The sequence below is a fragment of the Mustela putorius genome, unplaced genomic scaffold, assembly GCF_011764305.1.
Source record: "Mustela putorius furo isolate JIRA1106 unplaced genomic scaffold, ASM1176430v1.1 tig00003853_pilon_pilon_pilon, whole genome shotgun sequence".
Classification (NCBI taxonomy): Eukaryota; Metazoa; Chordata; class Mammalia; order Carnivora; family Mustelidae; genus Mustela; species Mustela putorius.
This window is the reverse complement of record NW_025422005.1, coordinates 25211058-25225560: the sequence shown is the minus strand read 5'-3', so window position 1 is coordinate 25225560 and position 14503 is coordinate 25211058. Positions and strand designations below refer to the sequence as shown.

The window sequence follows — 14503 nt, the reverse complement described above, 5'->3', positions numbered from 1 at the left end:
AGGACCTGTCTGTGTTTTCCATGCCCACCGCCTTCCTCTACTGCCCACCTAGAGGGAGCTCTCCCTACCGCCTCTGGCCTCCCTCCTGCCACACCGGTTTCCACACCAGCAGCCAGACTGACATTTTTCTCAAACACTAATGTGCCACTGCCACCCACTTTTTGAAACTTTTCTTAATGCCCCTGCCAAGATAAACTTCAACTCTTTGGGCCACGGGAGATTTTTAAGACCTTTCAGACTTAGCTCCAAGTAAATTTCTTAAGTTCTGGACCTTCCTGTGTCCCCTCCTTGCACTGAGGCCCAGCCACATTGTCCCCCAGAATGAAACAGCTAGCAGCTGTGCTCACTGTGCAGACCTTCCACCAACAGATAACAAATACTCGTTCTGGAATGTCCCATTTCTGCCCAAACTCAGGCCCTATGCATCTGACTCTTCAGGACAGGTCCTTCCCTCTGCCAGCACCCCCTGTGGCCTGACCGTCTTCCGAAGCCTTCAGAACCCTCAGACAGCCCCCACCGCAGGCTCCATGAGCCCCCGGCTTCTCTGTGCACCTACAGCCGTCTTTGGAATACCTGCCACCCAGCAGAGGCTTGGTGGTTCTCAGTGTATGTTCTGTCTCCCCTGCTCACCAAGGGCAGAGGCTGTGCTCACTGTTGAGACCTGAAACGTGATGGATGCTTAGGAAATATTGTAGAAGGCAGAACTAAAATGAATTAAGAGAGAAGAATTTTGTTGAAACCTCCTTCCTGGACCATTCATTTATTCAATGAATAAACAAAAAAGGATAGAGAAAGGCAGGCAGAGGAGGGGCTAAAAGAAACTTCTGCAGGTCCCTGGGGGCAGGTAAGATGGCTGAGATTCGGGGCACCTGGGTGGCTCATTGGGTTAAGGCCTCTGCCTTCGGCTCAGGTCATGATCCCAGGATTCTGGGATCGAGCCCCGCGTCGAGCTCTCTGCTCAGCAGGGAGCCTGCTTCCTCCTCTCTCTCTGCCTGCCTCTCTGGCTACTTGTGATCTCTGTCTGTCAAATAAATAAAATCTTTAAAAAAAAAAAAAGATGGCTGAGATTCCACATGTGACCTAAAATATTGCCACGAAGTCCAGGGGGACTTCTGTGCATTAAAGCATGAAGAGAGAATCTAATCTTCTCACAGGCAGCCAGATGTGCCTGATGTTGTCATGGCAGCCCCCAGAATTTCCCAGATGTGCTGTGAACATCTCTGGAAAACATCAGGGGACCCCAGAGGCTGTAAGGCCTGGAGAGAAAGTTCACACTCCAAAAGGTGGTGTGGAAATGCTTCGTTTGGATCAGAGGCTGTGTGGGGTGGTGTCCCAGGGACCCTGGGCTTCGGAACCTAAGGAGGGAACTCCTCACAGCTGTATGAGTGTCTCCCGGCAGCCCCTGCCTGCTCCCTAACCCCGTGATCCCTCCCCAGGTGATCAAGCTGGCCTTTGAGGACTTTGACTTGGAGAGGGGCTACGACACCCTGACGGTCGGGGACGGCGGGCAGGACGGGGACCAGAAAACTGTTCTCTACGTGTAAGTGAAGCAGGGCTCTGGTCCAGAGGGTGGGGAGCACATGGCCCTGGCCTAGGGGTGGTGGGATGGTACACTGCACCCTGTCTGGTCCCCAGGGTCACACCACATTAAGCCCAGGGGTGTGGTGGAAGGAAACAGCCCCTCTACTCTGGTGGAAGGAAACAGAGCCCTGGCCACATTCTCTCTAGGAAGTTCCAGGAGAAGTGGGCAGAAGGAACTGTTTCTCAGGGAGGATGGGGATTTGAGGTTCTGGGTGTGCACCTGGAGCATTCCACGTGGTGAGCTGCTGCTTCATGCAGCTCCTTCCTCCGCCACCCACTAGTTTCTCCTCAAGCCCATGTCTATCTGTGGAAGTCTGACTCCAGACAGAGATGGTCCAGAAGTGTGCTGCTGACCTCCCTGTGTGCTCAGAACTCTCTGGGAAATGAGCTGTTTCAGGGATTTGGGACCCTGTGCACACAGTGGCCACAATTCCTGAGCCAGGAAAGGCTTGTGTCACATGGTCTACCAAGGGAGAGGATAATGCGCTATCCTAGGATTCCGTTCTGTTGGATCTTCCTTTGCCTGCCACCATCAGCCTGACATAAACACAGGAGAACACTCCTGTTCAGTACATGTGGTCCAGCTCAGACGGCCTGATCTCGCTCATCTCCCTTGCCCAGATGGGGGGGTTGGGAGCAGGGAAGCTTTCCCACACACCAAACATCCACTGCTTGCACAGGCTCCAGGAAGGGAACTTGCACATCAGATATCTCATTTAGTTGTGTCATTAGCCCCATTTAACAGGTGGGGAAACTAAGGCCTAAACATTGCAAAGCTGGTTGGTGGCAGAACCAGCACTTGAGTTCATGCCTTTTGATTTCAGTCCAGGACAGCATCCCGTGCCAGTGCTCTTCCCCACCAGGCTAGCCCCAGGCCAGTGCCCTTTAGTTTTCATGCTGAAGGAGAAATGGCTCTTCAGTCCTAGCTGCTTTGTGCAGGAGCTGTTCTGTTCTGGGTGCTTCCCACATCTTCCCCACAGCTGCCAGAGAAATTCTGTCAGGGCAGTTAAGTGACTCACGACGTTACCCTTGGAATCAGGTGGCATGGCTGATACTTGAAATTTCTTATGAGAAAGGAATGAGATGTGAGCCTGGAGGACATCCTCCCTCTGGCCCACTCCACTGTATGAATCAGGGTTCTCCAGAGAAACAGAACAAATAGGATATACACAGAAAGCCAGGAATTTATTATAAGGAATTAGTTCACGTGCTAATGTACACTGACAAGTCCCAGGATCTGCAGGGTGAGTCGGCAAGCTGTGACCTAGGAGAGCTGATGATGTAGTTTTAGTGCAAAGGCCAGCAGGCTCTAGACCTGGAAGAGCTGATGTTTCTGTTCAAGTCAAAGGCAGGAAAAAAGGGAAGGAAAAAAAAAAAAAAAAGCAATGTCCCAGATGGAAGTCAGGCAGGCAGAAAGAATTCTCTTTTACTTGGGAGAGGGTTAGTCTTTTTGTTCCATGTTTCTTCACCTGATTAGATGAGACCCATCTATATGGGGTAGGGCAATCTGCTTTACTCAGTCTACCAATTAAAATGTTAAAGTCATCCAGAGCCATCTTCACAGAAACAGTCAGAATTATGTTTTTCCAGATATCTGGGTATCCCATGACCCAGGCAAAATGACATATAAAATTAGCCATCATACTCAATTCCTCTTCCGGTGTATCTGCCATCTCTCACCTGCCTTGTATGGTCCCTCAGCTTGGTATGCTCAGAAGGCCAGGATCCTGGCTCTGTCTCCTCTCAGGACAAAAATCCCAGGATGCTCTGTCAGAGAACCTTAGAAGAGCAGAGCCAGAAAGATTCTTATAACCCGTTCCCCTCATTTAACTCAAAATGAAAAATCCCAGAGTGGCTCAGTCCCTTGCCCATGGCCCCATGGCAAATGAATGACTGATCCAGGGTTTATACCCAAGTCTCTATAAGTTTTGAGAAAGCTCTCAAGGGCGCCTGGGTGGCTCAGTAGTTAAGCCGCTGCCTTCGGCTCAGGTCATGATCTCAGGGTCCTGGGATCGAGTCCCGCATCGGGCTCTCTGCTCAGCAGGGAGCCTGCTTCCTCCTCTCTCTCTCTGCCTACCTCTCTGCCTACTTGTGATTTCTCTCTGTCAAATAAATAAATAAAATCTTTAAAAAAAAAAAAAAGAGAGAGAGAGAGAAAGCTCTCAATAAGTCCTATAACAGCCCAGGGCTCTCCCCCCAACTCTTAGATCTCCATAGGCCAGCATCCATCTCAGACTTCAGGGAAACATATGCAGAATGGTTGGCCTCCTTTGTTGTCATGATTGGGTCAAATGGACTCTGCCATCCTAGAGTTAGGAGCCAGCCCTGGCTTGGCCGCAATCCTTACTCCCTGCAGAATGCCAGTACCCTAGTCTGGCAATGTCACATGGGCCAGTCCAATGTACCCAGGTGTCTCCCCCAGCCCCACACCCACAGCACTCACATTGTGCCTTATCATCTCATACAGCCAACTCAGTGCCCCCCACAACCTTTAAGACCCCAGAATGGAGTAGAGATTAAGATCCATTAATCCAATCACACCATCCACCACCACCCCCCTGGTCTGTGCTAGTGATCTGTTTGGTCTCAGCAGCAAGAAGAAACCAGGTTTCTTCTGGAAAGCCCAGCCTCTGCTGTGGACTCTGGCTCTGCCACTCTCCATCAGGCTGACCTTGGGAAAGCCACCACCCATTTTCCACCCTTGTCTTCTCATCTGTAACATGGGGGTAACACAGCCCCTATCTCACTGGGCTACTGGGATCATTAAATAAGATAACGGAGGGAAAATTATCTGGCTTGGATAGGCATTCCGTAAATGTGAACTCAATCCTCCCCATGTCTAAACTCTATTCTTCAGAAAGTATGTGGCCCCAGAGGGAAGGCTGCACTTTAAGCCTTTCTTCATATAGGGAAGCTGATATTTCCATATAGAGCTGAAAGAGATGTCTTATTAAAAAAAGTGGCTGGGCTTGACTGGGGAAATGGGTTTCTGTCTCTGTCTTTTCTTTGGTAGTTCACATGAGAGATCAGAGATGGCAGGTGTGTAGATACCCCTTCAGTCGATCAGGCTACAGCTAACCCCGGCCCCTGAGAAAGCAAGGACCCAGGTCTTCCTCGAGAGCCCAGGGGTCTGGGCTAGGGGGTCACCCGTAAACACAAGTCTTGCCCGTGGCTGGAGGGGAGAGGTGATGAGTCTCTCAGCCACTGGAGCACCCGTCATTGGGCTCCAGTATTAAACAGAGTGGGGCCCAAATTCACCTGACAGGGCAGGGCTCCTAGTCATTCTGTGGGGTGCCAGAGTGGGGGGCACTTCTCTAAATCTTGCTGTCCTGACAGCCTGACAGGTACGTCGGTCCCAGATCTCATTGTCAGCACCAACCATCAAATGTGGCTCCTCTTCCAAACTGATGGCAGCGGCAGCTCCCTGGGATTCAAGGCTTCTTATGAAGGTAACTGCAGCTGGAGGGGGGGCTGATCCACTCACTCTGGAGTCAGACTTGGGGTCCAGATGTGCGTCAGCAAGCTCTGGGTTCGAATTCTGATTGTGTCCCACGCTAACTTCCTCTCCGTAAGCACATTACTTGACTTGTCTGAGCCTCAACTTGCTTTGGCCAGTGGTTCTCCTGGATTGTTTTGAGGATTATCTGGGATAAATCACTTGAGGCTTAGGCCACACAGTGCCAAAGACATGCATTAGTTTCATCTATAATTCATATCTGGCTTGTGTAGACCTTTAAAAGACCCCATAGACTTCTGGAGCTTCCCAAGCTGCCATACTTGGGTGTCATAGAGCTGAGTGATGCACACAGGGCTAGGGACAGATACACACCATTGGTGACCCGAGGATGATACAAAAGAGGGTGACCTGAATCTCACTGGGAGCCAGCATCAAGGGAACAGTGAACTCTGGGCCCAGGATACTTCCACCATCCACCTACTGTGTGCTTCCAGATTTCCCATTGGTGATGACTGCTAATGCCAACCCCCGCAGAAAGGGGAGCAGAAGCCATCCCCAAGCATTTGGTTAGCAGATTTGGTAGGTGGCAGAGCCTAGCCCAGCACTCAGGAAACAGACACATCAGATCTGAGACCTTGCAAGGGTCTGCACTTCAGTGGTGAGACAGAGGAGGAAACATACGCTATTATTAAAGCAAGACATCTGTGGCAAACAGCTAGTGGGAGCACAGAGAAAGGGGCGGTCATCCTGTGTGTGACATCCGGAAAGGTTCTATCAAGAAAGTGAGCCATGAGTCTTGAAAATGACTCAGAGAGACAGGGGCCAGAGGATGAGGGAGAGAAGGTTTTTCCCCACCCCTGTTCAGAGACCTGATGATTCTACATGAGATGAGTTGGGGGTAATAACTCCAAAAGGCTCTTACTCTGCTCAGTGTGAGCCCCCCCACCCCAGGGGTCTGGGGTTCCACCTGGACCAAGACCTGTACTCTGTCTCCAAGCTAGGTACACAGGAGTTCTGTCAGTTTTGCCCAGCTGCTTGGATAAAGGACCACACACTGAGGGGCAGCTTAAAACAACAGAACTCTATTCTCTCCCAGTTTAGGAGGCTAGGACAGTGGAGGTCCTGTTCTAAGAACAGGAGGCACATGTCAAGTGGAGACAACAGCAGCCAGAGCACCAATGGGGGGACAAGTGCTGAGTTCACATCCTGGTTCTGTCCCTTTCTAGCCCCATGGCAGGTCAGGGAGCCTCTCTGGGGCTCTGTTTCTTCACCTGGGACATGGAGGTGATAATACGCCCAGGGCTTCTGTGAAGAGTAAGTGTGGTCAAGGATGTGAAACTAAGAATTGCACAGCAATTATGGGTGACTAATGAGTGAGGACACAGGTAGGTAAGCAAATGGTTCTTCGGGTACATAGAGTTACACACACACAGATGGGGGATGGCAGAGAGAAATCAGGATTCAGGCCAAGCTCTGACACTCGCTACTTGGAAAATGGGAATGGATTCGGACTCAGGGTTTCAAAAGTTTCCCTCATGTCTGAAGTTCTCTGGATGTTCAGCAGTGAATGTTTCCAGAAGTGGGGATGAATTATCCTATGTGCCACCCACCTGCCCTTATTCTGTCCATATTTTATCAATGGCGTGGTTAAGCCATAAATAGCATGAGCCGGAAAGGGGGACGACAGTATAGCAGTGAGCAAACAACGTGCAGAAAGACCTCAGTGGGGTAGAGCTCCTGGCTAAGTCACCAAGATGAGAGCAAGTGAGAATAAATAGCAAGTCCTCTGTGAATGTTTGAGAACTTAGCAGCTAGAATTTACCCCAGGGAGTCAGTGGTGCTGGTTTCTCGTTCTGACCAGGCATCGAGAATTGGACCTAATTGTGGGGACCCTTGATATCATGCTGGGAGAGAACTGAAGTCAAACCCTGTGAGAAAGGTTAAGAGCCCCCTGAAAATGCATCTGGGAGAAGAGTGGGCTCAGGGGAGAGCTGAGAGCTGCGTCTAAATATTTGAAGGGCTGTTATGTAGGAAAGAGGAATTAGATTTGTTTGGCATAGTTTCACCGGAAAAGAAAGGAACCGAACATTGAATGCCTGTTTTGTGCCGGAAACTTAAGCTAACTTTCTCAAGGTTTTCAAACTGTCATGCATACATTTGGGGTACCCTCAGGGATCACCAAGTTTAGGTAGGGTGTGCCTAACAGGGCAGGCTCTGATCCTGCCTCCATGCTTTCTCCTTTCTTCTCTTCTGTTCCTTGTAAGCCTTCTTTTAAGAAAGGATTTGTAGCTAAACACGTTTGTGAAACTGCTTCATCTTATCCGGTGTGACAGCTAGCCGATGGCTGCTGTTTTGTAACTGAGGAATTTGGAACTCAAGGGTGGAATGTCCTGCCTGGGGTCACACAAAGTCTGGGACCTGGAAGAGCCAAGATTCAACTCCATGTCTCACTGGCTTCAAAGCCCATGATGTTTCCCCCCTCTACCAGGGGTCTCCAAAGTGACAGAATTTCAATTCCTTTTAAAATCTTAGAAGCCAACACTGTGCCCCAGTTACATGGGCCATATGGCATGAGCCCAGGCTCCTCATTACAACCAGTTGGGGTTTTGTTCATCATGTGTCCACCGTGGCCAGAGGTAATGATGAGCCTGTCACATGACCAGCATGACGCTGGGTGCTGGAACCTCAGCGGGAGCATCACAGACTAGAACAGAAAACTAAAGCAGTCTGAAAATATCCGCGGTGGGACTTTTAGTCACAGACTAGGTGTCAGCAGGACCTCTGCTCAGACTTGTGACAGATTAGGAAGAGAGTCTGGCATTACCTTACATCATTAATCCAAGGGTCTACGTGTGTCCTGCTCACAGAGGCAGGTGAAGATGGAACAAACTCCGGAATTGGACCAGATCGGATGAATCCCAGCGTGGTCCCCGCTGTGGGATTGGCCAAGTCCTGTGGTCTGTCGGAGCCTCAGTTTCCTACTTATAAAATGGAAAGAATAGTGGCAACCTTAACGCCTTGTGAAGAAAGTGAAATAGAGTCCCAGAGAGCTCCTTGCACAGTGTCTGGCTCAGAGAAGTGTCTTCCCTTGGGACCACTGAGGTTCCTCTGCACGTGAGGCCTCCGTGATCAGCACTGTTTCCCACTCCAGGGTGTGTCCTCTTCTGCCAGGGAACACTTGGCTCCCTCGCTGTCTTGTAGGTGGCCTGGCACTACGTCCCTGCCTCCCACCTGCACTACACACCCCAGACTGCCTGAGAAATGAGATGGTTCGCTCTAGCTGCAGCAGAGGGCAGGGAGGCAGAAGTGGCAGGAGACAGATCCAAGTGACTGAGAACCTTGAGACCTCATGAAGAGTTTGCACTTTGTCCACAGGGAAGAAGAACTTGGGCAAGTTTAAATGTAGAGATTTAAATGTAGGGAATTAAAAGTTTGGATGTAGGGAATGTACCTTCCCCTTCGTGTCCCTTCCACCCTCGACCTTTTATTGGAGGGTAAAAGCTGTCCATTTCTTGCCTTCACGGTGAGGAGCCTCTACTATGAATAAAGCTGGGTCGGTTAAGTCCCCTGGCATCCCAATGTGATTACCCATCTTCCTCTCTAGGCTTCTGCCACCTGCAACCTCCTGCTCGTCTGCTACCCCTCTGGCTGCTCCCTCACAGCTCCTGCATGGCCCCCACAGAGCAGGCACTTCCCCAGGGTCTCTCCTATTTTCCATCCTCTTTTTCTAGATCCTTCCACAGTGGATTGCATCTACTCCCATGGCTTCCCTCTCAACCTAAACACTGGCGACTTCCAAATCTATTCCCCATTTGCATATCAGTCTCCCTGTGACACATTTTATACACTTCTCCCTCAGCCATCTCAAACCCAAGGCATGTGTGCTACTCTGCTTGGGTGGACATAACAAAAATACCATAGACCAGGAGCTGAAACAGAAATTTATTTTGTCACAGTTCTGAAGGCGAGAAATCCAAGGTCAAAGTTCTGGCTGATCCAATTTCTAGTCTGGGCAGCCTCGTCACTGTCCTCGCGTGACTTTTCCTTGGTACTCGCACAGGGAGAGAGGGAGGGAGCGTGAGCTTGCTGGTGTCGCTTCTTATAAGGACGCTAATCCTTTTGGATATGGGCCCCACCCCGATGGCCTCATTTAGCCTTGATTACTTCCTTAGAGGCCCTGCCTCCAAATCCAGAACCTTTGAGGTCAGAACTTTTCCATATGCTATACGAGTTTGAGGGAGGCACAAACGTTCAGTCTATAACTCCATCCAAACTGAGCTCACCATCTCCATTTACAGTAATTCTAAGCCACATTCTGGCTCTTGAGAACACATTCTAGGCAGAAGTATAGAATGTCCATCTCTTCAGGCCTGCAGGGCTGAGCCCAGTGCCTGGCACACAGAGTGTGTTTAGAAAAGCTCTCAGATTAAGTTGTGATGACTTCTACACAAACACAATCAAGCACCCTTCCTTCACACCCTCTCAACTTCCTAGCACTCAGATACAGGAGCCAGGCACTCTCCACTGTCCCCATTGCTTTGGGGTCAGACAGACCTAATCTGTAATCCCCATTGCGCTGTGTGTGGTCTTAGCCAGTCCTTCCACATCTTTGAGCCTGGGTACTCTCACTTGTGAAGAGGGACTGATAAACACTGATCTCATGGGGGGGGTGCGGTTCCTGAGGGCTTGGTGTCATGAAAGTCCCAACATAGGGCCAGCATTTAGGAAACACTCATTTAAAATCCCGCTCTCTCCCCTGCTTCCTTAGGCTTGTAGCCCCTCTTGCAACCTGCACCCAAAGCTTCACAATGACCTCCATCCACATTCTAGTCCTCCTTTTATTCAGATTCTGGGGAATCTCATACAGGATAGACATCCTGGCTCAGCGATAGGAAGGTAACTGTGATATAGATGTTCTGTAGGTAGCATGAGGCATCCATGGATAAAGAATGCTCCAGGGCACTTCTGGCCCCATCATCATCAATATACCCTCTGCCCCAGCTCAGGTAAAGAGAAGCTTCCTTGGGACAGACAGGTAGCACTACAGTATCACTCCACCCCCCCCATTAAAAGTGTGAGCCCCTAGGTGGGAAAATTGGGGGACTTATTTTCTAGAAATTCTTCCAGTTCTGCTTGTCACAATTGCAGGTCAGGGCTGGGGAGAGGACTCAGGCATCATTAAAATCTGAGTACTCGGAGCCTAAAAATTCAGTCCCCCTCCATGGGGGCAGCCAGCTGTAGGAAATGCATTCATAGTTGAAATTGCTTTGCTTCCCAGTAGAACAAGAAATATTTAAGGAACAGGCAATTAGCACTTACCAGAAACATTATAAAATTACATACAACTTGCTAACAAGTTTTAGCATCAATCTGGGAGTCTCCTCGCTTCCTGACTCAGAGCCTGGAATCTGGCAGCCTAATGCTAAATCTGGGGATTTGACTGGCACAGGGGAGGAAGGAGCCGAGACCTTGACCCTGGAGACATCAAGAATCAGGGCATGACAAACTATGAAGAAAGGACACCCAACAGCAGGGACTCACCTTGGAAATGAGGTCATCTTGTATTCAACATTATCTAAGCCCCTACTGTGTGTTGCAGACACTGTTCAGTTCATGGGGACCATGAAGACAAGAAAACAATCTGTGCCTTCACCTCAGCCATAGCAATGTTCAGTAGAGTCGAGAAAGTGCAAGAAGATGGGGAAATATCAAGGAGGGGCCACTAACCTTGCTGGAGGGCATCAGGGATGGCTCCCTGGAGGAGCAGGTATCTGAAACGAAGACTTGCATAAAGGAGGAAAAGAAGTTGGTCAGATATCCCTGAGAGTTTGAACATAAAGTCTGAGAGAGCAAGTAGGTAGAACACAAGCAAGACTAGCCCGCTGCTGGCAATGCCACCATCGCCTTCCCTGGAATTTAACTCTGCTAGGGAGCCCAGGTGAGCTTCCTGGAAGTGATGGCCATGATCTGGGCTGGAAAGAAGACCAAGGGCAACAGACCTGCAATACTGGCTCCACTCCTTTTTGGACCCTGCCTTGCCTCAAGCACGAGGCCATTTTCTACCTCAAGTCCATTATTTCACTATTTTCAGGACACCTCTTCTTTTGATTTGCTCCCCATGAGCAAATGGGCCCAAATCTCTCAGTTTTGGTCAGAAACAACACCAGGCATGTTCCTAAGACACTCAGAGTTTCCCTGAGACCCTTAAAGCGTTCTCAGGCACTGGGAGCTGGGGTTTTGTTGGAGACAGGCAGCAGTTGCCTGTTCTCAGGAAAGCCCAGTGGGATCCACGCCGTAACCAAGTCTGTCCTGGCCCGCGGGGGCGGCAAGCAGCAGAGGATGCTGTACCATTAAAATTTGGCAGGCGACAAGTGCAGCAGCAGTCTGCAATAAACTGGCATTATGATACTGAAGAGAAAATTGGCAGGAAGTAATTTGTCCGTGAGATATACTCTCAAAATACATGGGCTTCTGCTGATAGCAAGCTTCAGTGTGGGGCTAATGCAAACAGCTTGGAGGTAAGCCTGATGCTCTACGCATCCACGTTCACCCCTGGTTCCTAACCTCCTTCAGCTGTGACATCCCCATGATAGTGTTGTGGAGGAAGGAGTTGGAGTGGGAAGCACGTCACCCACTTCATCCACCCCCGTCTGCGTCCCATTTGTGCCAGCCTTTGCGAGGAGAAGCACAAACACCGAAATGCACCTAGAGGCAGAGGTGCTGTGTCCCTTGCCTCTGGCTTCCCTTCCCATCAGAAGCAGAAAAGTGGAGTGGGATTGTTCTGAGCAAATCCATGAGATCCAGGCATGCCTTAGGGTTGTCTCAAACACCAAAGATGTCTCAGACTCTCAGGAATTTGTGCTAATTGAACAATAGGTTGGGCAGCTCAGCATGCCTCAGACGCTGTTCTTGGTTCTGGAGCTACAAAGGGCAGAAGAGATGGGACCCTTGGCTTTGAGCAGCTCACAGCCTCCAAAACAACACATAGATGACTCGTCAGTCATTGACCCAGGCCTTCATGATATCCCTGAGACCCTCTCTGTGGCCTCCTCTCTCTTCACTGTCACGTCCTGCCACAGTGAATTTTTTTTTAAAGATTTTATTTATTTATTTGACAGACAGAGATCACAAGTAGGCAGAGAGGCAGGCAGAGAGAGAGGAGGAAGCAGGCACTCCACGGAGCAGAGAGCTCAATGTGGAGCTCGATCCCACGACCCTGGGATCATGGCCTGAGCCAAAAGCAGAGGCTTTAAACCACTGAGCCACCCAGGTGCCCCCACAGTGAATTGCTAACTCTTCTCCAGACACTACACTCTCCCTTCCTCCTTCCTGCTTCTTTCTTTCCATCCTTCCTTCTACTTGCCTCTCTTCATCCTGTACCCTTCTAGAAGCTGGGAGGATAGACATATCGAAAACAGTCTTTGTCCTCAAGAAACTTGCTATTTAACAGGGAGAAACACAAGCCACAAATTGCAGTAATGGTGCCGTAACAGAAAGTTGTCAGGAAGGCTGGGAGCGAGGAGGGAAAGATCCCCTTAGTCTACCCCATGGTGTGAGGGAGGATCCCCAACTGGGAAGCGCTTGAGTTGACACTTAAAGGTGATTCTCTGTTGGGCAGCCAAGCAGGGGTGTTCATTCAGGGAGAGAGGACACAGGGGCCAAGTTAGAGCCCTGTGAGTGCCAGTGGGGATCTACCAGCCACACGGTGATCATGACGATGGAAAACATTATTGCTTACTGCTTACGTGTCACGTGCTGGACATTCTGACAATTTCTTATATACATAAGCTCATTAAATCCTCACAACAGTCCTGTAAGATAGGTGTGATTACCATTTCCATTTTACAGATGACAAAACTAGAGCTCCAGGAGAATCCAAAATGTGCCTTAGGTCTCCTACCTATGTTGGAGACAGGATTTAGGTCCTTGCTCATTGCTATTGCATTGGTTTGCCTCCCCACAGGCTGACCAGGGTTGGGAGGGGTGCATCTAAATCTCAAGGTCGGTGATGGCCAAAGATAAGTCTGGAGCAGGAGGGTATGGGCAAGGTCCTGCCATGCCAAGCATTTAGAGACTTAAATCTGTGTTTTAGGCAGCCATCAAAGAATCAGTGGGCAGGGCACAGCAATGATCGGATTTTTCTTTCTGAGCAATCTCACCCTGCTTTGCAGAGTACAGAATAGAGGCAAGAGGCAGGGGACCCACTCTTGTCAGATGCTCCTATCCCCGTAGGGGGTGGACTAGACAGTGAGAAGGGGCTGGAGACCAGAGGGTGCTGGGATGTCTAGTGGGGAGAGCTGGCCTGAAGCATTTAGTGAGGCTGCAGGTGGGGAGCGGAAGGTGGGATCCTGGCTGACTCCCGGGTGGCTGGGACTCCAACTCTCCCAGCCCGAGGCCAGAGCTTCCTCCTCTGCAATCCCAAAAGCCATTCGGCAGGTGCACACCTCTTCCTTTGCCCTCATTTCCCTTTACTTATTTCTATACCCCCTTGACTAGGACTCTCCAAGGGCAGGAGCCGTGGGTCAGGCCACTCTATATCTGTAGTGCCGAGCCTGGCATTTGGCACGGTTTCCATGCAGTAAATGCAGTCCAAGCTGGACTCCCACACTGAACAGACCGTTCTCTGTGTTCCAAGCTCTGTGCTAAGTGCTGGGTACACAGTAGTCAATAAGGCATCTCCAACATCTGCCTTCATAGAGTTGACATTCTAGTGGGTGAGGAAACAGGAGGGCCAACCTAGAAGCCAGCAAGGAGCCAGGAATCTGAGCTAGCAAATCATTTTGTCCCTCACACCCCAGACAGGAAGCATCTTGAGGGGAGACATTCTTAACTTCTTTCCCACTGCTATACCCCAAGTGTCTAGAACAATAACTAATAAAATGAATAAATCTTTATAAGGGGCAGTCATCACCATGAAGGAAAAAATGGGGTGCCAAAAGAGGCAAGAGAATGGGAGCCCCCTGAAGTGCATGGTCCGGGGCAGCATCTCTGAGGAGGTGGCCTCGTAAGCTGACCCGTAGTGTGAGGAGTCGGCATGTGATGGAGGAAGAGAGGAAGCAGTAGCCCCGGCTTAGGGGTTACTGAGTAGACGGAGGGACACATGGAGTCCCGCCCATTTGGAAAGGCAGCAAGGCACAGTCCACGCCTGGATTCCCCTTCCTCCTCTAAGTGGCACTGCTCTTCTCGGAGCACCTCAGATGGTGAATTTAGAGAGATATATGATGCAGCTCCTTTGGTTTTAGAAATTGAGGAACCCAGGAGAAGACAATGAGGTTGATCACAGATGATAGGGATAAAGCCTCCAAGCAAAGGAAAAGCAAATTCACCGAGTGCCAAGCCCATCACAGTGGAGTTCCAGGCATCTCTCAAGTACTCTCTTTGGTCTGCTGGCTGGCTTTTGTAGACAAAGTGAGAGAAAGCAGGAGAGAGTGAGAGAAACACTTACAAAATAGAATTAGAGTAAGC

At 50.0% G+C, this 14503-nt stretch overlaps 1 protein-coding gene across 4 annotated transcripts in view; it reads left to right on the top strand.

Annotated features, from left to right (window-relative positions):
• Nucleotides 1–14503, top strand: part of CSMD2 (CUB and Sushi multiple domains 2) — a 600967-nt gene that overhangs the window by 338017 nt on the left and 248447 nt on the right. For all 4 annotated transcript variants that reach the window (XM_045064163.1, XM_045064162.1, XM_045064161.1 and 1 more), the window contains exons 11-12: nt 1437–1540; nt 4918–5030. In XM_045064163.1, the coding sequence (XP_044920098.1) occupies nt 1437–1540; nt 4918–5030 (217 nt within the window). The remainder of the gene's footprint in view (nt 1–1436; nt 1541–4917; nt 5031–14503) is intronic.